The 21,843-nt window shown below is 41.7% G+C and overlaps 1 protein-coding gene across 2 annotated transcripts in view; it reads left to right on the top strand.

The window, feature by feature from the left end:
* Slc37a3 (solute carrier family 37 member 3) overlaps positions 1-21,843 on the top strand; it is a 45,970-nt gene that overhangs the window by 11,222 nt on the left and 12,905 nt on the right. The window contains exons 3-10 of one of the 2 annotated variants that reach the window (XM_046434156.1): positions 1,628-1,736; positions 6,088-6,180; positions 7,768-7,851; positions 10,039-10,184; positions 14,288-14,384; positions 17,629-17,713; positions 18,622-18,800; positions 21,389-21,530. In XM_046434156.1, the coding sequence (XP_046290112.1) occupies positions 1,628-1,736; positions 6,088-6,180; positions 7,768-7,851; positions 10,039-10,184; positions 14,288-14,384; positions 17,629-17,713; positions 18,622-18,800; positions 21,389-21,530 (935 nt within the window). Of the gene's footprint in view, positions 1-1,609; positions 1,737-6,087; positions 6,181-7,767; positions 7,852-10,038; positions 10,185-14,287; positions 14,385-17,628; positions 17,714-18,621; positions 18,801-21,388; positions 21,531-21,843 lie in introns of both variants that reach the window. The other variant, XM_058575726.1, reaches the window with a different exon arrangement.

Here is a 21,843-nt window from a genome sequence, read left to right as displayed (position 1 = left end):
CTTGTGCATGCCAAGCATGCATTCTGCTACTGCACCACATGCCTAGCCCTGTTAACGCTTTTGGAGAGCTCTAGTATAGTGGTTCTCAGCAATCATTTTGCCCTCCAGGAGACATTTGACATTGTTGGGAAACATTTTCAGTTGTCTCCATGGAGTAAGGGGTGCTGTTTGCATCCAGTGGTGGAGGCTAGGAATGTTGCCAAAATACCCATGTACAGGATAGCTCCCACAGCCAAGAATTTTTTGTCACAAAATGTTAATAGTGTGGAAGCTGAGAAACCCTGGTCTAACATGAAGTGTTCTGTTGGTCGAAATCAGGGGGTTGAGAACAAAGTCTATGCGTATTCATGGGTTGTGCTGTGCCTCCTTGAGCACTGAAGATGGTGTGAGACATTGGAGGAGCTCTGGTTAACTCCTTTGAGTCTCGCCGTTAGCAACCCCCAAGTAGTCAGTGCAACCCAAATCCATGTTCATGATTCTGTAGCCCTAAGTGGTTCTCTTTAGTAACATAATGTAAACCATACACCAAAAAAATATTTAAAAATCCACAAAAACATATGTAAGATTATTTATTATTGTGTTAGGCACATGTTATATAACTCTATTACTGAACTGTTGTGATACTTCTTCTGCATGGATTTGTTATTAATCTTTATTGAATGTATCACAAATGATCATTTATTTTCCTCCTGCCTGCCTTTCTTTCTTTTTTTTGGGGGGGGGGGTACTAGGGATTAAGCTGAGGGGCACTCATCCACTGAGCCACATCCTGGCCCTATTTTGTATTTTATTTAGAGACAGGGTGTCACTGAGTTTCTTAAGGCCTTGCTTTTGCTGAGGCTGGCTTTGAATTCTGCAATCCTCCTGCCTCAGCCTCCCGGCCACTGGCCACTGGGTTTACAGGCATGGGCTACTGCACCTGGCTCTTTCTTCCCTCTCCTCCCCTCCCCTCCCTTCTCCTCTCTTCTCCTCTCCTTTTTTCAGTTTAAACTCAGGTCTTCACACATGCCATGCGAGCACTCCACCCTGAACTATATCTTCAGCCCTTTCTTTAAAGGCAGAAACTAAGAAAGTGGTTCTTCCAATTATGTGAAAGTAAATAGGTCATTTGGATGCTTGGTTTGGGGGCTATTTGTGAGGGGTATGAGGCATCAATCTGAGGAAAAGACATGGATCCAAGGGAAAAACTGAATTGCTGATGCAGTGAGTGCTCTTTGTGTGCTAAAGATTAATTTTTTTTTTTTTTTTTTTTTTTTTTTGTGATGCTGGGGATCAAACCCAGGGCTTGGAGCTGCTGCCAGGCAAGCACTCTACCATTGAGCCACCCTGCCCTGAAGGTGTAAAATTCTTTACAGAATTCCATTCATGACTTAAAGTGGTTTGGGATCAGATACATATCCATCTTCTAGTTTGCAGTATCTGATATGTATGAGCAGGGACTCATAATGAAGATGACTAGTTATTTTTATTGCATCAATTCAAGTTCCTATAAAACAGTACTTATTTTTTTTTCTTTTGAGAGAAGAATTCTAAAATTGAGTAGCGACAAATGGGCATATATCTGTAATTTTATTGACTTTTGTTTTCTTTGCTACTGATTCATCTGTAGTTTTTCTCTATTTTGTAGTTATTCGTTGCTCCATGCTTCAAGGAAAACATTTAGCAATGTCAAAGTTAGTATCTCCAAGCAGTGGACCCCAAATGCTTTTAACACAACACTTGAGCTGCCTGTAGAGGTAAGTGGAGCCAGTGCTGGGAGGGACTTAGGGAAGGGACAGAACTTAAGTCTTCTTAAGTTCTCTCTTGCATTGTTTACCTGAAACAGCTTACCCTGTCCCAGGGAGTCCAATCCAAACTGTCTGCTGATTTCAAAGCCTGCCCTTATTGGTCTGTTTTACCAAGCCAACCCTTATCATATGATTCTGGGAAGGCTGTTTTTTTCATTGAGTTTTACAAGTACTGTGTATGTTTCTACTTTTGAGATTTTACATAGTATCTTTTATATATACACTTTCACCTTTTCCACCTATTTAGATTTTTTCTTCCTTTCTTTCTTTCTTTCTTTCTTTCTTTCCTCCCTCCCTCCCTCCCTCCCTCCCTTCTTTCCTTCCTTCCTTCCCTCCCTCCCTCCCTTCTTTCCTTCCTTCCTTCCTTCCTTCCATTGAACTCAGAGGCACTCAACCACTGAGCCACACCCCAGCCCTATTTGGTATTCTATTTAGAGACAGGGTCTCACCGAGTTGCTTAGCGCTTTGGTAAAATGCTGAGGCTGATTTTGAACTCGCAGACCTCCTGCCTCAGCCTCCCAAGCTGCTGGGATTATAGGCGTGTGCCATTGCCTGGCTCTTTCTTTTTGTAGTAAGATAAAAATGCCATTTCCCCCCCACACTTTTTTTTTTTTCCTAGCTTCTTATTTTTCCCTTCTCTGAAGTCCTGTATGCTATTATATAGTTTAGTATTTAAGTATTTCCCAGTTATTTGATGTGTTTGTATCTTGAAGTTAGGAGTGTGTATCCCAGTTCTTTATATTTGTTCTGGACTGGGAAAATCCTCTGATGCCTGTTGGAGACTCATATGCTGTTCTTTACAGTGCCCTTTCTCAATACACAGATCCACCCAATGTTTATCACATTTCTTGACTTTTACTTCTGTGAAATTATAGATGTCCTATTAATGTTGTTAGCATGTTTTATATTTAGAAATTATTTCCCCTATTGGGACACATTCAAAGTTGACAGAGGTTTGAGGGTGACAGGAATATCTTCCAAAGTGTAAATATGCTACTCAGTCAATTGCTTGTTGAGTGACACTCTTATGTAAATACTGTCCTAGGCAGTGAAGTATAAAAAAACATAAAATCCTAGAAGGTTGAGCTGCGGTTGTAGCTCAGTGGTAGAGCACTTGCCTAGCATGTGTTTGATCCTCAGCACCACATAAAAATAAACAAAGGTATTGTGTTCATCTGCAACTAAAACTATTAAAAAAAAAAAAAAAAGCCTAGAAGATTGGAAAGGAGACCCTGATCTCATGGAGTCTTTATGCCAGGGGAGGTGCTTCCATGCTGTTCTTCTGGATTTAAGTTATCAGTCACTTTTTAAGGAAATGAGTTGAGACCAGAGGGTTAGATTGCAACCTGAGTCTAAACGACTAAACTGACTTGTCAGTTGTATTTGTTTAGAATCACAAATTTCAAAGGTGAAAGTGGCCTTAGGAGAGGTCAATGGAGAGAGGTCTGCTCCCCATTGTTATTTTGTCATTGTTGAAGGATAGCCGCCCAGTTTCTGCTTTAATACCGCTGGGGAGAAGAAATTTTCTGCTTTCTGAGATGGACAGTTAGTTTTTATTCAGCTGTTTGAAGACAACTCTCACTAAATCCCGAAGTTTCTCTTGTTTAAGCAAAACATCTCTGTCTCCTTCAACCACAGTTTAGTGACACTGAGCACTCGGTGTGGCACTGCAGGTGCAGTCTGACCGATATACAGAAAAATGGGATTTGATTTAGATGTTAAACTCTGGTTTTACCGCCTAAGGTTGCCTTGGGTTTCTTCTTAATTGGGTTGGGGCTCCCAAGACCACTCCCAGGTTTAATGGCTCTGAGGGAGGACTCACAGGAGTCAGCATGAAGTGCTCACGGCTGTGATTTATTACACTGAAAGGACACAAAATCGGCAAATGGAAAAGGCCGTGGTGTGAAGTCTGCAGGGAGCCAGGCACAAGCTTCCAGGGTTCCTTTCCCAGGATGTGCTTAATTTTTCTAGCACCCAGCTGTGACAACACATGTGAAGTGTTGTCTACTTGGGAAGCTCATTACAGGCTTGTGCCCAGGGTTTTTATTGGGGCTGGTCACGTAGGCATGCCATCTGACACATATCAAAATTCCAGGCTCCCAAAAGTAAAGCACGGTTCTCATAAATCATGTTGTTGGGTATAAACAGTGAGCCACTTGTATCGGCGTGGTGGGAACCCTTCATGGATCTAAGTTCCCAGATGCCAGCCCGGAGCCAGCCTTGTGAGCCTGCCTGTGTAAGGAGAGAGATCTCAGGCCTGCTGTCTTACTCTTTTCCTCAGTAACCAGTTCACATATTAACTCTTCTGACACATGCATTGACTTTTCTGTGGGTACTTACTTAATATTTACTTTTTTTAAAAATAGTTTTTATTTTTAAAAAATTAATATGTGCAGTATAGAAAAAATAAAAGCACAGCAAAAAACAAAGTCATACAGTTCCCAAGCAGCTTAGTAGGATGTGTTCCTCCAGGTTGTGTGTGTACATACATACACAACAACCCATTTTGTGTGTCTGAGATCATAGTATGTATCATGCTTTTCCACACATCATGAATATTCACCAAAGCTATATGAGTATTTTTGATAATCAAGAATACACTATACCAATTCAATCTGTTTAAAAAATTGTAATCCTTTCTTGGTGACTTAATTATTTACTTTTTTTTTTTTCAGTTGTAGATGGACATGATACCTTTATTTTTATTTATTTTTATGTGGTGCTGAGGATCGAACTCAGTGCCTTGCACATGCTAGGCAAGTGCTCTACCACTGAGCCACAACCCCAGCCCAATTATTTACTCTTTTTGGTTTTGGTACTGGGGATTGAACTCGGGGGCACTTGACCACTGAGCCACATCCCCAGCCCTATTTTTTTTTGTATTTTATTTAGAGACACTGTCTCACTGAGTTGCTTTGCGCCTTGATTTTGCTAAGGCTGGCTTTGAACTCACGATCCTCCTGCCTCAACCTCCTGAGTTGCTGGGAATTTATTTACTTTTGATTACTGTTAAAATAGATATTACCTTGGGGCTGGGGATATGGCTCAAGCAGTAGCGCGCTCGCCTGGCATGCGTGTGGCCCGGGTTCAATCCTCAGCACCACATACAGACAAAGATGTTGTGTCCGCCAAATACTAAAAAATAAATATTAAAAAATTCTCTCTCTCTCTCCCTCTTTAAAAAAAAAAATAGATATTACCATCCTGATTTTCAGAATTGCAGGGAATGCAGTATGGCTTGGTTGGATGTAGAAATGTGAAGTTCTGACCAAGCCTGTTCACCTTACCTCATGAGAAGCTATGTGCACTTCCCATTCCTTTCTTTACACTTTATGTGTAATAGGTAAAAAAGTATAGGGGCTGGGGCTAGGGCTCAGTGATACAGCACTCACCTAAATTCTAATATTTTAGATATATAATATATTGGATGTATAATTTCTAATATATTAGATAGTTTTTTTTTTTTTTTTTTTTGCTTTGGTACTGGGGATTGAACCCAGGGGGCACTTACACCCTGAGCCACAACCCTAACCCTTTTTTGTATTTTGTTTAGAGACAGGGTCTCACTGAATTGCCTAAGGCCTCGCTAAATTGATGAGGTTGGCTTTGAGTATCTTCTTGTCTCAGCGTAAGCCTGGCTGTATAATTAATTTTGACAAATAAAAAGATAATCAGAATTTTACTTTTTAAAAAATTTTTTTCCCCCAGTACTGGGGATTGAATCCAGGGATGCTCTAGTACTGAACTACATCCCTGGGCTTTTTGTTTGTATTTTGAGACAGGGTCTTGCTGAGTTGCCCAGGCTGACCTCAGACTTGAGGTCCTCAATATCCTGAGTAGATGGGGTTGCAGGAGAGTGCTGTGGCACCCAGCTAAATGTCTGTTTTTATACTTAGTGCCCAGCTTTCTTAATAGGTTTAGTTGTTAGCATTTGAGTGTATAAAATAAGTAGATAAAAAAAAAACCTTTCTAAATGCATTTTGAAGTAAGACCTGGTCTTTAGCAGTCCTGGTCCTGAAACATGCATTGACTTTTCTGTGGGTACTTACTTATTTACTTTTTTTTTTTAAAAATAGTTTTTATTTTTTAAAAATTAATATGTGCAGTATAGGAAAAATAAAAGCACAGCGAAAAACTTAAACTTACCCTTTTTGCATATATTTTCTTATCCATAGGTAACTGCTGGTTTCAGTGGGGATGGGGATGGGGTTGGGATAGGTGTAGGTTGGTTATAGGGTGTTGAGAGCTATGAGCACCAGCAGATCCTGGCGGGATGTGATTTGTTCTTGTGTTCCTGTAGATCTGGAGCAGCAACCATTTGTTTCCCAATACAGAGGAGGCTACTCTTTTCCTTGGAACGCTGGATACTATTTTTCTGTTCTCCTACGCTGTGGTAAGTTTTAGAATTCTGTAGGATTTTTGTGATGCTGGGGATCCAATCCAGTGCCTTATGCATGCAAGGCAGACCTCTACTACTGTCTCCACTGAGCCATACTCCAGCTCTTTTTTTCTGGGCCAGGGGTTGAACCTGGGTGCACTTAACCACTGAGCCACAAGCTCAGACTTGTATTTATTTATTTTTTGTGTTGCTGGGGATTGAACCCATGGCCTTGTACATGTGAGATGAGCACTCTACCAGCTGAGCTATATTCCCAGCCCAAGCTTAGCCCTTTTTATTTTACAGGGTCTCACTAAGTTGCTTAGGGCCTTGCTAAGCTGCTGAGTCTGGTCTTGAATTTATAATAATCCTGCTTCAGCTTCCTGAGTTGTTGGGATTACAGGTGTGCGCCACTATGCCTGGCCATACTCCAAGTCTTAATGATCAGTTTTCTTTTTTGGTACTAAGGATTAAATGTAGGGGTGCCCTAACACTGAGCTACATCCCCAGCCTTTTTAATATTTTAGTTTGAGACAGTCTCACTAAGTTGCCGAGGCTGGCCTTAAACTTTTTGATCCTCCTGTCTCAGCCTCTGGAGTTGCTGGGATTATGGGCACGTGCCATCACACCTGACTGACTGGTTTTCTTTTGAGCTTCATTTCCTTCTGTAACTTCCAGGCATTTTGCTTTCTGGAACAACACAGAGAAAATTGATTCTCTTATCTGAAAGAGAATTGAGAGATTTTCCTCATTCCCCTCTGTCACATATAGTACAGATTGCTTAAGAGGCCACTGCAGATCATCACATCTGCTTCAGTGGTCGTGTGCCCTCTTTTGAGGAAGCGAAGACCTGGCTATATTAAGGGGAGAAGCATTTATTATGATGTTTGTCATCTAAATTTTCTCTTATTTAGATAGTCACCTTATTAGAAATGTTTAATTTGGATGATAATGAGGTCAAGAAATTTATTTGTATGTATTTATGGAGGAAACCTAATATGTGTAGCCCTGGTCTTCAGTCGCTTTTCTTGGCCTTATCTCAGCATTTTAATTCTCCCACACAGTGGGAGGAGATCATACCTCTCTTCACCGAATTGTCACATCGGCCTCCTTCCCCTCCCTGCCTTGTGATGCTGTGAAGCCCAGGGGCAGGTTAAACAGGAAGCCAGTGAGCCCTGCAGGCTTCTGTCCCCTTTCTTAGGAGGATGTGGCCAAAACTGCAGGGTGTGTGGGGACATGTCGGAGAGTAAATGCTAAGGGAAACCGTGGGAAAGCTTCTGAGTGGTGTTGAAGGATTAATATCTCTAGAAGGCGAAATTACTGGAGTGCTTGTTTTGTCAGAATTCTCACTCGTTTTTGTCTTTTAGGGAATCAAGAAAAGCACGGTCTCCCTGAATAACGGGGTTGTGGTGTCTAAGATCTGCAGTGTAGTGTTGTTTTCTAAAACATTGTGATGCCCAAAGCCAGCTAGTCTAGGCTTGTGAATTAGGTTTGATTTAAATCCCCCAGAGTTTTGTTTGCCTCTTTTGCCTTGCAATGCATGTTACCTCTTTTAGACTGTGTTACTATTTAGGACTATAAAATGAAATGCTTTGTTTTTAGGGTCTTTTCATCAGTGGCATCGTTGGGGATCGGCTGAATTTACGATGGGTTCTCTCTTTTGGCATGTGCTCTTCTGCATTAGTGGTAAGCTGGAAAGATTTTATAATTATAGTAATAATCATTTTATTTTGGTCAGACATTTTAGACTCCAAGTGACGCCCTACTTCTCAAGGTAGAGTAGAACAGTGAGTTCATTCTTCAGTGTCCTGATCCCTTGCATGCCTGTCTCTTAGGTAGATCTTTTTAATGTGGGATTCTGAGGAGGTCCTTCCTTGACCCTCATTAAAAGTTTCGTAACAGCATGTGTTAGTTGATTGGTCCCAGCTCCTGTCCAATCCTATTGTCACTCTGCTTCACCTTTTGCTGTAACCACACCAAGCTACTTTCCGAGCCCTGGACCTGTCCTGCTTTTTTCTACCTTGGTGCTTTTGTCCCTGTTCTTCTTCCCTCCTTGAGTGGCACTCTTCAGCTCTCTGTGGTCTGCCCCAGCATCTCCTTCAAGTCCTTGGCCACATGACCCTTCTGACTTGATGGGCTCCACTCCTGAAAGCAATATTCATCTCTCCTCTAAGTTTCTTTGCAGACACTTGTAATCTTCTGCTGCTTAGCCTGGTTATTTCTGTTTGGGTCTTGCTTACCCTGAGAGTGGGTGGCACAAGAGTTAAGACCACAGATTTCATAGGTCAGGATGGCCTCGGTTTCCACCCTTTCTGCAGTTTCCTAGCTCATGCTCTCTTCATTTGAAAAGAGGCTTCAGTTTCTTCATTTGGAAAGGGATGTGCGTGCCCCTGCTCCTGGGTTACACTGAGGTGGGTGTGAGTGCACAGCCTTTGGAAAGGTGCCTGGCATGTTAGGTGCCGTGAAAGGCAGCGTCCAGATCAGATCCATCTTTATTGCTTACTAGCATCTGTTAAGGAGTTCACGGGTTGATTGAAACCACGGAGTTTAGTTAGACCCTAATTTATTTTTGTTTTCAATGTCTACCATTTGAGTCCAGGAAAAAACTTGTTTCCTTGAAATTTTAGGAACTTATTTATCTATTCAAAAGCTGCTCTCCCACACATACTTAAACCTGTATATATATATTTTTTGGTACTGGGGATTGAACTCAGGGGCACTCGACCACTGAGCCACATCCTCAGCCCTATTTTTTTTTTAGTTGTAGGTGGACACAATACCTTTATTTTATTTATTTATTTTTATATGGTGCTGAAGATCAAACCCAGCGCCTCACACATGCTAGGCAAGCACTCTACCACTGAGCCACAACAAGCTCTCTACCATGAGCCTCCTATTTTGTATTTTATTTAGAGACAGGGTCTCACTGAGTTGCTTAGCACCTCATCATTGCTGAGGCTGGTTTTGAACTCATGATCCTCCTGCCTCAACCTCCTGAGCTGCTGGGACTATAGGTATGTGTCACTGTGCCCGGCTTAAACCTGTACTTACTTTTAAACCTGTACATATTTTTAAACCTGTTCTTATGCTTCTAAAAGTACTTTTTGAAATTTCGTTTCATACATAAACTCACCATTTTAGCATATAGTTCTGAGTGCCCACAAGTAGGGTAGCATAAACTACCCCATGCTCTCCCCAGCTCCTGGCAACTGCAGACTGTTTTTCAGTCCTTATAGTTCTGCTTATTCCAGAATGTCTCATAACTGGAACTTGATAGTATTCTGCATACTATTTTGTAACCCATGCCAAGTATTCTCAAAATAGATTTTGACTGCAAATAAAATGTCCCCTTGAGCCAGATGCCTGGAAAAAAGCAGCCACTCAATGGAACCTACTAGATGACTCAGCAGATGACAAGTCAGACAGGTTTCTGATACGCAGGTGAGCTGGGTAGCTGCAGTCCTGACAGCTAGACTTGCCCGGGACTTTACCCGGGACTTTACCCAGACTTTAACTACACACATACACGCAGGGCCTGCTCAGTTCTGCAGCCCTTGGGAGACGGCCCTCCCTCCACCACATAGGCCTAAGGCAGCAGTGGGGAGATGTAAAATGAGGTGAAAAAGGAGGCCTTCACTTTTAAGAGAGGAAGATGCCAGTTAGAAAGATGATACTGAGTCATGTCATTTGACGCCTTTGCCTTTCTGGTGATCCCATGGTTACTTTCTTGGTGCCAGCTCTGAGCCACCCTGTTCGCCACACTGCTTTCGGGTGCGAGTTGTTTAAATGTATTCTTGGTGTAGTCTGGTGGCAGTTGGGCATACTCACAGTGTCCATGTGGACGTCACATGTTCCTTTTTCTTTCTTTCAAAGGTGTTTGTCTTTGGCACGCTCACAGAATGGCTGCACTTCTACAACAGATGGCTCTATTGTTGCCTGTGGATTGTGAATGGCCTGCTGCAGTCCACTGGCTGGCCCTGTGTGGTCGCTGTGATGGGCAACTGGTTTGGGAAAAATGGGTATGACTCTTCCTTTCTCTCCCATTACTCAAATGGTTTTAATGTTGGATTATTCAGTCTCATCAGAGTCTATTAACTTGATGCCTTAGACACTGTTAGTCACCTTTCTGTCACCATGACCCAAAACCCGGAAAATAACTCAGAGAAGGGAAGTGTATTATGGCTCCTGGTTTCAGATGTTTCAGTCTATGGTCACTTGCTTCCATTGTTGCTGGGACTCCGGGGTGTGGGCAGAACATTCTGTGTAGAGCGAAGCTGTTCACCTCATGATGGCTGGGAAGGTGGTGGTGGGTGCTGGGACAAGATACACCCTTCAAGAACATGCCTCCAGTGACCTACGCCTCCTGAGGTTTCCACCACCTTCCGTAGTACCACCAGCTGGGGACCAAGCTTCCCACACACGAGCCCTTGAGGGGCATTCCAGATCCAAACTAGAGCCCACTGTTCACATCTTCCTTCTATTTCAGTTCATGTTGAAGTGTATGGAAGATGGTGTGGACCTCAGAGATGGTCTTCGCCAGCAGGACACGTTGCTAACACTGCTGGCCATCTTCAGTTTTGAGTGTGAGCTAAAGCAGTATATCTCGTTTTTGTCTTTTCCCCCCGGTACAGGGGATTGAACTCCAGGGCACCAATGAGCCACATCCCTAGCTTTCTTTTATTTTGAGACAGGGTCTCCCTAACTTATTGAAACTGGCCTTGAACTTGAGATCCTCTTCCCTCAACCTCCTGAGTCACTGGGAATACAGATGTGTACCACTGTGTCTGCCTTTTTTTTTTTTAAACTCATCTTCCTTTAGAAAACCTTGTCTCACATGATGTCCCATCTCTTATCTTCTTTTGAGTTTTGCCTTCTCTGTCCTTTTTTGAGATGCAGTGATCGAGTTTAACTTTCTTATATAAAGAGAAGGAAACTGAGGCTAAAATTTATCCATGTGACTTGCCTAAAGTCACATAGCAGGGACAGTAACAAGATTCAAACGGAGAATGCCAAACTTTGGGGTTTAGATTGGACACTTTTCCCTTAACCCTTCATATAGTTGTGAGATTACATTTGACTTTGTGTGTGATATGGACCACAGGATGAAGATAGGTACCTCCTAATGCATCCTCTGGGCCACCCATGAAGAAGAGCCATGCCAGAGTCATAGGGTGGGAAATAAGCTGGGATAAGCAGAGACTTGATTTATTATGGATTGTTGCCCTTCTGGAACATTGCTGTTTATCATGTGTTGTCAGATGCTTATTTACTTGTGTATGGCTCTGTCTTTTCTTGTGTGTGGCTAGTTTACATGAGGAACAGTGTGTGCGACAGACATTATAGCCCACTGGTGTTGAGTACATGCTCTGAGTGGCTCCTCTCAGTTTCCCAGCTTTCCCTATTTTATAATGGGAGTTAACTTGGTCACTTATGATCTATAATGTTTTGAAAGTTCATCTATAAAACGTCTTGTGGTTAGAATAAATACCATTTAAGAATGTTCTGATGGTGTTTCCGGGTGCTAGTGATTTCTGTTCTAACTCTGGCGTCACTGGTTTAACACAGTCCTGTTGTAAAAGGCGTGGCCCAGGGTATTCCAGTTTTCTCTTGGAGTAGATGAGAGGGCCTGCTTAGTCTTTGGGGGGCAGGGCGGGGTGGGGGAGTGCTGGGGAGTGGACCCAAGGGCGCTCTGTCACTGAGCTACATCCCCGGCCTTTATGTTGTTCATTTTGAGACAGAGTCTTGCTGAGCTGTCCAGTCTGGCCTTGAATTTGTGATCCTCTTGCCTCAGCCTCTCCAGTTAGTGGGCTGATTTTTTTTTTTCTATTAAGATTTTAAGGTAATTTGTTTTTAATTTGTGATTTTTAGAAATTATAAAATGTTACTTTTTATTATTAATCAGAAGATAGAAAGAACAAAGATAGACCAACTGACATACTGTCACTTGAAAGATATTAGTTTTAACTAGTGTCATTTTGAGAGAATTCTAAGCTTTTATAAATCGGCTGACAGAGTGTTTGATACCAGTGACTGAACAAACTGACCGCTTCATTATTCTGTGAATCAGTCACAGAAAAGGCGAAGAGAGCTGTTGCAGTTCAACTTTGAGAGGACCCCGTTTTTTTTTAACAGGTTGTGCTGGGAGTGGAATCAGTAGCGCCTTACTTAGACTCTGACTTCCTGTGAACTGTCACAGTAACCCACAAAGCCCTCAAAGACTGGGCAGCTTAAAACAGAGTTATTGTCAGCCAGACTCTTCTACACCGTGTTTTTGGTCAGTCAGTGTTATTTGGATCCTGACTTTCTGACTTTCCCTCCACGACTCTCTTGATGGCCTTTAATATTTTTATAGAACTGGGGTATTTTAGAACTGGAGATGAATTGAGAGATTGTTCAGGTCAAATCATTTGTTTTCCAGATGAAAAAAGTTGGTGGCCCAGAGAAATTGAGTGATCTGCTGAGGGAGGACATTGGTCCTAATAGTAGCTGTTACTTTGGCTGAATCCTGTTGTTGCTCTGGATCATTAGGGAATGTGGTTTTTTCAAACAATTTTAGACAATAATAATGCTCCTGTCCAGCTCTTTCACCAGGATTGTGGATTGTGTTTTACTGCACCCAGTCCTATGAGGAGCACAGCTTCTTACAAATGAGAGCACAAGTGGTGGCCTGGGTGATCACACAGCTGGAAGTGGTGGAGCTCAAATTTTCACACTTTGTTTCTCACTGTACAGTGTCCGTCATCTCATTTGTTTGTGAAATTCCCTCTGCCTTGGGGAGGTTAGAAAAATATGAAATAGAATAAAGTACAAATTTGAATGTTAAAAAAATTAACGTCTTAAATTCGTTTTCTTTCACCTGCCCTACTGCTGTTGTCTATGTTCAGAGCTAGTCATTTCTCTCCGGAATTGTCATAATTGCTAATTTCTACTCCACCACCTGGTCCATCTCTTATTTTTTTCTCTTGACTCTATTGAGGTCACAACAAGCTGCACATGTGTAAAATGTACATTTTGAAGAGCTTTGGCCTGTGTGCGCCTGTAAGCCATCATCATCATGAAGAAATGCCCCTTGAGAATTCCTCCTTCCTACCGCTCGTGTGCTCATCCTTTTGCTGTCGTCTCTAGGCAACCATTGATCTGCTTTCTATCTTTTTAATTTTAATTTCCAAAATTTTATATAAATGGAATCATTCAGTATGTGCTCTTTTTTGATCTGCTTTAATTCAGCACAATTAGAAATTCCTGTTGTAAGTATCAGTAGTTCATTCTTTTTCATAGCTGGGTAGTAGTATATCATACCACGTATGTTTCTGTCTTTAGCTGTTGATGGACATTTGAGTTGTTTTCAGGCTTTGGTATTACAGATGCAGCTACAGTGAACATTTGTGTACAAATCTTTGTGTGGACATATGCCTTCATTTTTCTTGAGTAATTACCAAGAAGTAGAATGGCCAATTTATGAGGTAGATGGGTTTTATCCTTTTAAGAAACTTGAAATCTCTTCCATAGTGGTACCATTTTGCATTCCCACCAGCAGAGTGAAAGAGTTCCTATTTTACCTTCTTACCAGCATTTGGTTGCTTGTTTCTTGATTTTAGCCATTCTTAGAGGTATGACAGTGATATCTGATGATTTTAACTTGCATTTCCCTTATGTCTAATGATGTTGAACATCTTGTCATACTTATTTGCATCATCTATCTATTTCTTTTCTTATAAAGGTCTTTTGCCCTATTTTTTTAAACTTTATTTTGAGATGATTATAGGTTCATGTTCTTTAAAATTCTAGCGCATTGTTTGTTTTCATTGAGTTTTGAGAGTTTTTTTATGGTCTATGTAAAAGTCTTTTATCAGATAAGTGATACATAGATATACTCCCAATTTGCAGTTTTTCTTTTTTAATTCTTTTAAGTGTCTTTGGATGAGCCCCAAATTGAACTTTAATATCATAAAATCTTAGAAGAGACCTGATGTTTTGTCATTTGGTGTATTTAAAGCGTTTTAAAATTCAATGCTTAGTTTATAAAGTGAATTTTTCATGTTATGGTAATTTTTATTCTGAACTGCATATTGAGTCCCTTATGACCTTATTTTCTACTCTTTTTTTCTGTTCTCCTTCCCAGGCGAGGAGTTGTCTTTGGTCTCTGGAGTGCCTGTGCTTCTGTGGGCAATATTTTGGGAGCATGTCTAGCTTCATCTGTTCTACAGTATGGTTATGAGGTGGGTATTTTTTCAGATTTGTGTCTGTGTGTAAACATATGCTTTTTTCCCCTAAGTAGTACTGTGCATATTCAAGACTATGTAGAGCTATGTCTGGGTAGGGCATGGCTTTTGTTAAAATTGTAAAAGCTTCCAATGAATTAAAACACAAAATTTGCTGGGCATGATGGCTTATGCCTAGAATCCCAGTGGCTCAGGAGGCTGAGACAGGAGGACCTCAAGTTCAAGGCCAGGGTCAGTAACTTAGTGAGGCCCTAAGCAACTTAGCAAGTCCCTGTCTCAAAATAAAAAGGGCTGGGGATGCAGCTCAGTGATAAAGTACCCCTGGGTTAAATCCCCAGTAACCTGCCCTCCCCCCTGAAAACAAATTATTCACGGCAGATGAACTGTAAAAAGAGTCTGAAGACTAGCACTAATTGAGAAAAAGTATTTGAAATCTATGATATGATAAAGGGCTAATCTCTTTGACACATAAAAATAGATCTTTATAACCTATGTTACTAATCTCTCTTATATAAAGAACACTCACAAATTTTAAGGAAAACACCAAAATGATATAGAATGAAAGATAAAGGATTTGAATAGATAGATTATGGAAAGGAAGTAGAAACAGCTCATAGCTTATACATTCATTTAGTAAATATTTAAGTTCCTTGCTTTGCTGTAAGACACTGAAGAATATAGTATTGACCAAAAGGGACAAAAATCTCCATCCTTGTGGAGCTTAGGGGTTAGTGGAGAAATGTAAATTACAACTACACCAATAAAAATGGAGGGAGAGAAAGAAAAGCTACACTGTATGCTTATTAGTGTAGCCCCCAAAATTGATGAGTTGTGTTCCCGAGGCCATGAATGGATGGGCATTGCGACTGGAGAGTACAGAACCCCTTGAGGGGGTCGAGATGGCAGTGTCTGTCAAAGTGGCAACTTGCAGTGCACCACAGGAATTAATTGCTCAGGTGAATGTTGTTAGACATGTAAAAAAAGATGTATATATAAAGCTATTTTGGCATTTTTTGTAGTAGCCAAAGATTGAAAACAAAGTCAGCCAATAGAGAAATAGTTAAATTCTGATAAACCTGTTCAAAGGAAGACTTGGCAGCTGTGAAGTAGTAGGTCAGGAAACTGCTGTTAGAGATCAGGCACTGGAAAGGTCTCAGGTAGCAAGGCACAAAGCAGCCTACATGATGCCATTTGTTAAAAAAACAAGGAAGGGATTTGGGATATAGTTCAATTGGTAGAGAGTTTGCCTTGCATGCACAAGGCCCTGGGTTCAATCCCCAGCACTGCATAAATAAATAAATAAATAAGAAAATGAAAAAAAACACCCCCCCCCCAAAAAAAAAAAAAAAAAACCAAGGAAGAATTAATGAGTATATATGTATCAGCTTGTGGGTTTCTGAAACAGTCTCTGGACAGTAAAAATTAAAAAAAAATTGAATGACAACAGTGTTGGGGCAATTGAAAGAATGAATGGATTGCAAGGTGTAGGAAAGAGGAATTTTTACTATTATTTTTTCTGGCTTGAATCATATGAGTATATTTCCTACTCAAAAACCAAAATAATTAAAATTAAGTTGCCTTTTTATTTTTTATTTTTTTTTTTCAAGGTCAGAGTAGAAATTAGAAGTTTATTAAAGGACAGCAGAAAAGACTTCTCCCGGAGGAAGAAGGGGACCCAAGAGGTGGAATCCTAAGTTGCCTTTTTAAAAAGTGGACTTTTTTTTTGGCAGTTCTAGAGATTAAACCTGGGGGCACTCTCCTACTGAGCTACATCCCCAGCATTTTTAAAATTTTTATTTTGAGAAAGGATCTCACTAAATTGCTAAAGCTGGTCTTATTTGTGATCCTCCTGCCTCAGCCTCCCAGGTTGCTGGGATTACAATTGTGCACCACAGTACTCAGCAAGTGGATAAATTTTTAAAGGCAACTCACCAGGAATTCTGGTCTAGTTAGAAGCCCATCGTCTAAACAGGCATCTTTGTTCTAGTCTGCTTAGCTTTGCTCCTGGATTGTACTGATTGGTTCAGATGGAAATTTCACTTTACCCCCTGTGGTGTTCCCAGGCTTGATTTCTGGAAACATTGCTTTAATTTTGTAACTCACTTGTAGAAAAATTCAGATTATCTGTCTATCAGGCTTCAATCTCTTAAATAAATGCAGCCTGGCTGTTGACTTTACATATTCTTTTTTTTTTTTTTGTGGTGCTGGGGATTGAACCCGGGCCTCGTGCGTGCAAGGCAAGCATTCTACCAATTGAGCTATATCCCCAACCTTCTTTACTCATTCTTTCTTAATTTTTTTGTGGTCCTGGGGATGGAACCCAGGGCCTCTCCCTTCTGCTAGACACATGCTTACTGCTGAGCTACACCCGGAGCTTGGCAGTTACTTTAATTTGGTGTCACCTTTCCAAGTCAGTTTTATTCCCTGTTATCCCCTCACAGAAGCCCTTGCCTTTGGTCATGCAGTGACTTTCCACCTTGTTCCCACCCTGTACCTTTGCTCTCCTTTGCCTGGAAAGATAGGACATTCATTGCTTTGACTTTCCACTCTTTCCTAAATTGTCGTCCAGCTGCTTCAACCTCTTTTTAGCTGCTTTCTCCATTTGAATTCCTGTCTGTCTGTCTTCCTTTCTTCCTTTTGAAGTACTAGGAATTGAATGCCAGGGTGCTCTACCACTGAGTTACATCCTCAGTCCTTTCTTCTATTTTATTTTATTTTGAGACAGGGTTTTGATAAGTTGCCCAGGCTGGCCTCAAACTTAAGATCTTCCAGTGACAGTCTCCGTTGCTGGGACCATAAGCATGTGCCACTGCCCCCATCCCTGTGTTTCTTGCTGGGGCTGGACTTCTCATTTATTTAGCTGCATGCTACCTTATAGTATTGTATTGTCTTATCGTAAGTGTTGTTTAATCCCCACACCTGGATGTAATGTCTTTGAGAGCAGATACCGTGCCTTTTATGGGAGACTGGGTGATGCAAAAATTTTGAGAGCTAGTCTTGCTTTTATAATCCAGTAGGGCGACTGAGTATTTAAGGAGCCCTGTTGATCCTATGTGAGCTTTGTAGAGTCCTTGGGAAGATGAAAGAAGAAGTCACAAGTGGAACACTTGGCAGATCGCCTGGTGCTGAAGTCTTCCCTAGTCTCCCCCTCCTTCCTGCCCTACTCCTCTTTACCCTGCACTCATCTTTAAGGACTTGGTGATGACTGCCCTGTAAGAACCACCTCTTCCCTCTCATTCAGTATGCCTTTCTGGTGACAGCGTCTGTGCAGTTTGCTGGTGGGATCGTCATCTTCTTTGGACTCCTGGTGTCACCAGAAGAAATTGGTGAGGAGAAGCTGTATCTTTAATTCAAAATGTCTTATTGTAAGAGGCAAAGGGAAATATGAGTCCAGAAATGGAATTTCTTTTTTTCCCTAGGAGAACTGTGAATTCCTTCCAGCAAAATAAAGGAGTACTGTTGGCATTTGTGTCTTGTTGGCATTGTCCCATTCATGGCATAACTGTGTGTTCAAATGAAGTGATACACACCTTTTATAGATGAGTCTTAGCATTTGAAAAACTTTTTTTTTTTTTTTTGTAGCTCTGGGGATGGAACCCAGAGTTTTACTCATGCCTCGGCAAGCGCTCTGCCACTGAGCTACATACCCAGCCTCCAGATGATTTTTATCATTGAGATATTGACTAGGAATTAGCATGATTGTATTTCTTTACTTTTTTTGAGTGTGGTTTTGGGGATTAAACCCAGGGCTTTTCACAAGCTAGGCAAGTACTCAACTACTGAGCTACATCCTCAGCCCTTTTTATTTGATTTTGAGAAATGTCTTATGAAATCACCCAGGCTGGCCTCAATCTTTTGATCCGCCTACCTCAGTCTTCAGAGTAGCTGGGATTACAGGCATGTGCCACCACCCCTGGCCACAGTTGTTTCTTCTACACAATGGCAATAGAAATAACATCAGCTAGGTGCAATGGTGCACACTCATAACCCCAGGAATTCAGGAGGTTGAAGCAGGAGGATCACAAGTTTGAGGTTCACTGAGTTTAGCAATTTAGTGAGGCCCTGTCTCAAAATAGAAAAAAGGTTGAGGATGTAGTTCAGTGATAGTGCTCACCTGAGCACCAATAAACAAGAAAAATATCAATCCCATAAGTGATGATATATGCAAACCCTTTGCACCATGCCAGGCATACAGTAGGTGCTCTGTAAATGGTAGTTTTTATTATTGTTTTAGGTCTCCCAGGTATTGAAGCAGAAGAAAACTTTGAAGAAGATTCCCACAGACCGTTAATTAATGGTACTGAAAACGAAGATGAATATGAGCCTAATTACTCTATCCAAGAGTCCAGAACTGTTGCCCAAGTGAAGGCAATAAGTTTCTACCAGGCTTGCTGTCTTCCTGGTGTCATACCGGTAAGAATTGTTCAAATCCCCTTACCACAGCCAGTAAGGCGTTGTGGCCTTGAGATTTACTCTGCCTGGGATAAAGCTTTTTGAGTGTTTAGCTTCTCTTTGATAACTTGGTTTTAGGAATGCATGTTCAGAGATATGTTGCATAGTGTCCCTCAGCTTATCTTATATCTGAAGCAGGATTGGCAAACCTTTTCCATGAAGAGTCAGAGTAAATATTTTCAGCTCTGAGGGAACCATAAAATCTTCACTGACCTTCAGAGTTAAGAGGCCATAGACAGGATGGGCGTTGCCAGACTTGACCTACTAGTCCTGCTTGCAGACAATCATCTAGCATGGGATTAAGAAAGCAAAATTGAGATTTTTTTTTTTTGGTACCAGGGATTGAACTCAGGGGTACTTGACCACTGAGCCACATCCCCATCCCTATTTTTATTTTATTTAGAGACAGGTCTTACTGAGTTGCTTAGCACTTCACCATTACTGAGGCTGGCTTTGAACTCGCTGTCTTCCTGTCTCAGCCTCCTGAGCTGCTGGGATTACAGGCATGTGCCACCACGCCCTGCTCAAAATTGAGATTTTTAAATTTGTATTTTGTGGTTTATTGAGGTATATAGACTTACACACAGACCAAGAATGGTTTGAACGGCTCATTGACTGCCTTGTTTGCCTACATTCTAATCTTTCCAGGGGAAAAATTGCCCCTTTTTAGAAGGTCTAAAGCAGAATATGCCACAGTGTCTCTTGGGCAGCGTTCCAGCGCTGCCACAGCCCGCAGTCAGGAGAGCTCCCTAACGGCCGACGGGCTCCCTCTTGCTGCAGCGGTGCTGTCTTGCAGTGCAGATGCTGAGGCTGGAGTGGAAACTGAGGCATAGGTGATGTTTCCAGCTTACCCACTCCCTTTCTGTGAGACCTGGGATAAGTCACTCAACCCATCCTCATGTCTAGTTCCCTCTCCATTGGGATAGAGATTACCCCAGTCTTCCCTGGTGGCCAGGGCATTGGGTTATTGTGTTGTGAACAAGCACCTGTTTTTTTTTGTCATTTTGTTTTTTAATGGTGCTTCATGAGTGTAACCCCCCCAGGTAGATTTAGTTCTACAGGACATCTTAGACTTCATAGTCCTCTTCTGCCTGTGACCCCAAGGTAGGAAAACACTTAGAACAAATAGGTAATTGGGAGTTAAAATGTAAGTGTAATTTCTTGCAATTTTTAAACTCAAAGATTTTTTTTTTGGTACCAGGGATTGAACTCAGGGGCACTCGACCCTTGAGCCACATCTTTAGCTCTATTGTGTATTTTATTTAGAGACAGGGTCTCAGTGAGTTTCTTAGCACCTCACTTGCTGAGACTCGCTTTGAACTTGTGATCCTCCTGCCTTAGCCTCCCAAGCTGCTGGGATAATAGGCGTGCCCACCGTGCCTGGCCAAAGATGATTTTTAATATAAGGGAAATGCAAGTTCCTTTAGTCCTATTCTTAGGGCAAGCTATAATCTTTCAACTAGATCCTAAAATATTCCACTAGTAATAGTTTAATTTTTGAGACAGACTTTAAATTTGTTGTGACTGCACATTGAACTCTGATGCTGTTTCTTTGCACTCACAAACCATTGTTCTCTGTCGTGGGTTGGGGTGTGAGGGAGGTCGAGTTAACTTGGTGCCTTTGTCTTTAGCAGGCTGTCTGGACAGCATGCTCTGGCGACGGGGACATGGCTCTCTAGGGGTGGCTGCTGTCCTGCCAGGGGAGCTTTTTTAAAACAAGCGATACCCAGGGAATAACTGGCTGCCCCATGGCCAGGAGTGTACTGGCCAGACATCCTTTGAAGTCAGTCCCTCTGCTCCTCCCCCCTTTCCTTTGATGCTAACTGACAGGATTTCCTGGTAATAATGTGTTGAATGTAGGAGTCTCAGCCCCACCACCATCTTAAGGCAGCCGCAACTGCTTTCCCTCAAGACAGAGTGACAGGGCCTAGGACGAGCATGTTCTTCCTTTCGACCCACCGGAGATGCTCTTCTCTGCCACTGGGTGTGCAAATGCAGGGCTTTTGGAAGCTCTGATGTGAAAGTGGTTCTAATGAGGATGCTTTTCTTAGATCTTTGGCTCAGTCACATGCTCTCTGTGGTTCACAATATTAACTTTGCTGAAAGTAGAATAACCAAGAAAGTAAGAGCTGTGATGGTTGCTATTTTTATTTGCCTGTGGCTAATGCTGGTCAGTGGCAAGAATATCATTCACCTTTATCTGAATAAGAAATAGAGGTCTGTGCCCTTCCTTCTGGATTTCAAACTCTGGTTTGCTTCCACCAGAGAACTTGGAGAAGCCAGGGATAGTTAAGAAAGAGCCGCATACTATGTTTTTGGTTTTGTTTTTTATTCCAAAGGCCTTTCTGGAAGCTACCCGGAGTACGGAGAGAGGGAGACTGGGTATAAGTGGGCAGATGGGAATTTGTAAAGTTGTTTAATTTTTGAAGTCAGGTACCATTCATCCCCAGCTCTTATATTTTGCTGTGTTTTTTAATTACATTAAAAGCTGTGGTCATGTTGTGCCATGCTGTTTGTCCCTTGCTGATAGTTGTATGTTTTTCTTGTAGTATTCACTGGCCTACGCCTGCCTGAAACTGGTGAATTACTCCTTCTTCTTCTGGTTGCCCTTTTATCTGAGTAACAACTTCAGATGGAAGGAGGCTGAAGCTGACCAGTTGTCCATCTGGTACGATGTTGGAGGAATCATAGGTATATGAAAGTGCATCTTCTTCCATAGTAGTTAGTCACTAGTAGCCTTTTACTGGATTGTGGAGTCTGACTCCATTTAAAGTTTAATTACTCATTCTGGAACCATTTTTCCTAAACTGTCCTAACAGTGAACAAACTCTTAAAAATTATCCATAGGAAGGAAGATCCAACCCAAGGCAAGGCTGTGATTTAGAGGGCTCTCTTTTCTCAGTTTTTTGTTTAGGAGTCACTTCTTTTGTCTTGGGAAGTGCTTGAGATCTCTTTAAACACAATTCTTTTGTATACTTTCTGTGCTATCTTGGCTCTGAAGCTA

The sequence above is a fragment of the Marmota monax genome, unplaced genomic scaffold, assembly GCF_021218885.2.
Source record: "Marmota monax isolate L192 unplaced genomic scaffold, Marmota_monax_Labrador192_F-V1.1 WCK01_AAM20220418_F8-fsc00122, whole genome shotgun sequence".
Lineage (NCBI taxonomy): Eukaryota > Metazoa > Chordata > Mammalia > Rodentia > Sciuridae > Marmota > Marmota monax.
Note: the sequence above shows the minus strand (reverse complement) of the source record. Positions and strands in the feature narration are given on the sequence as shown.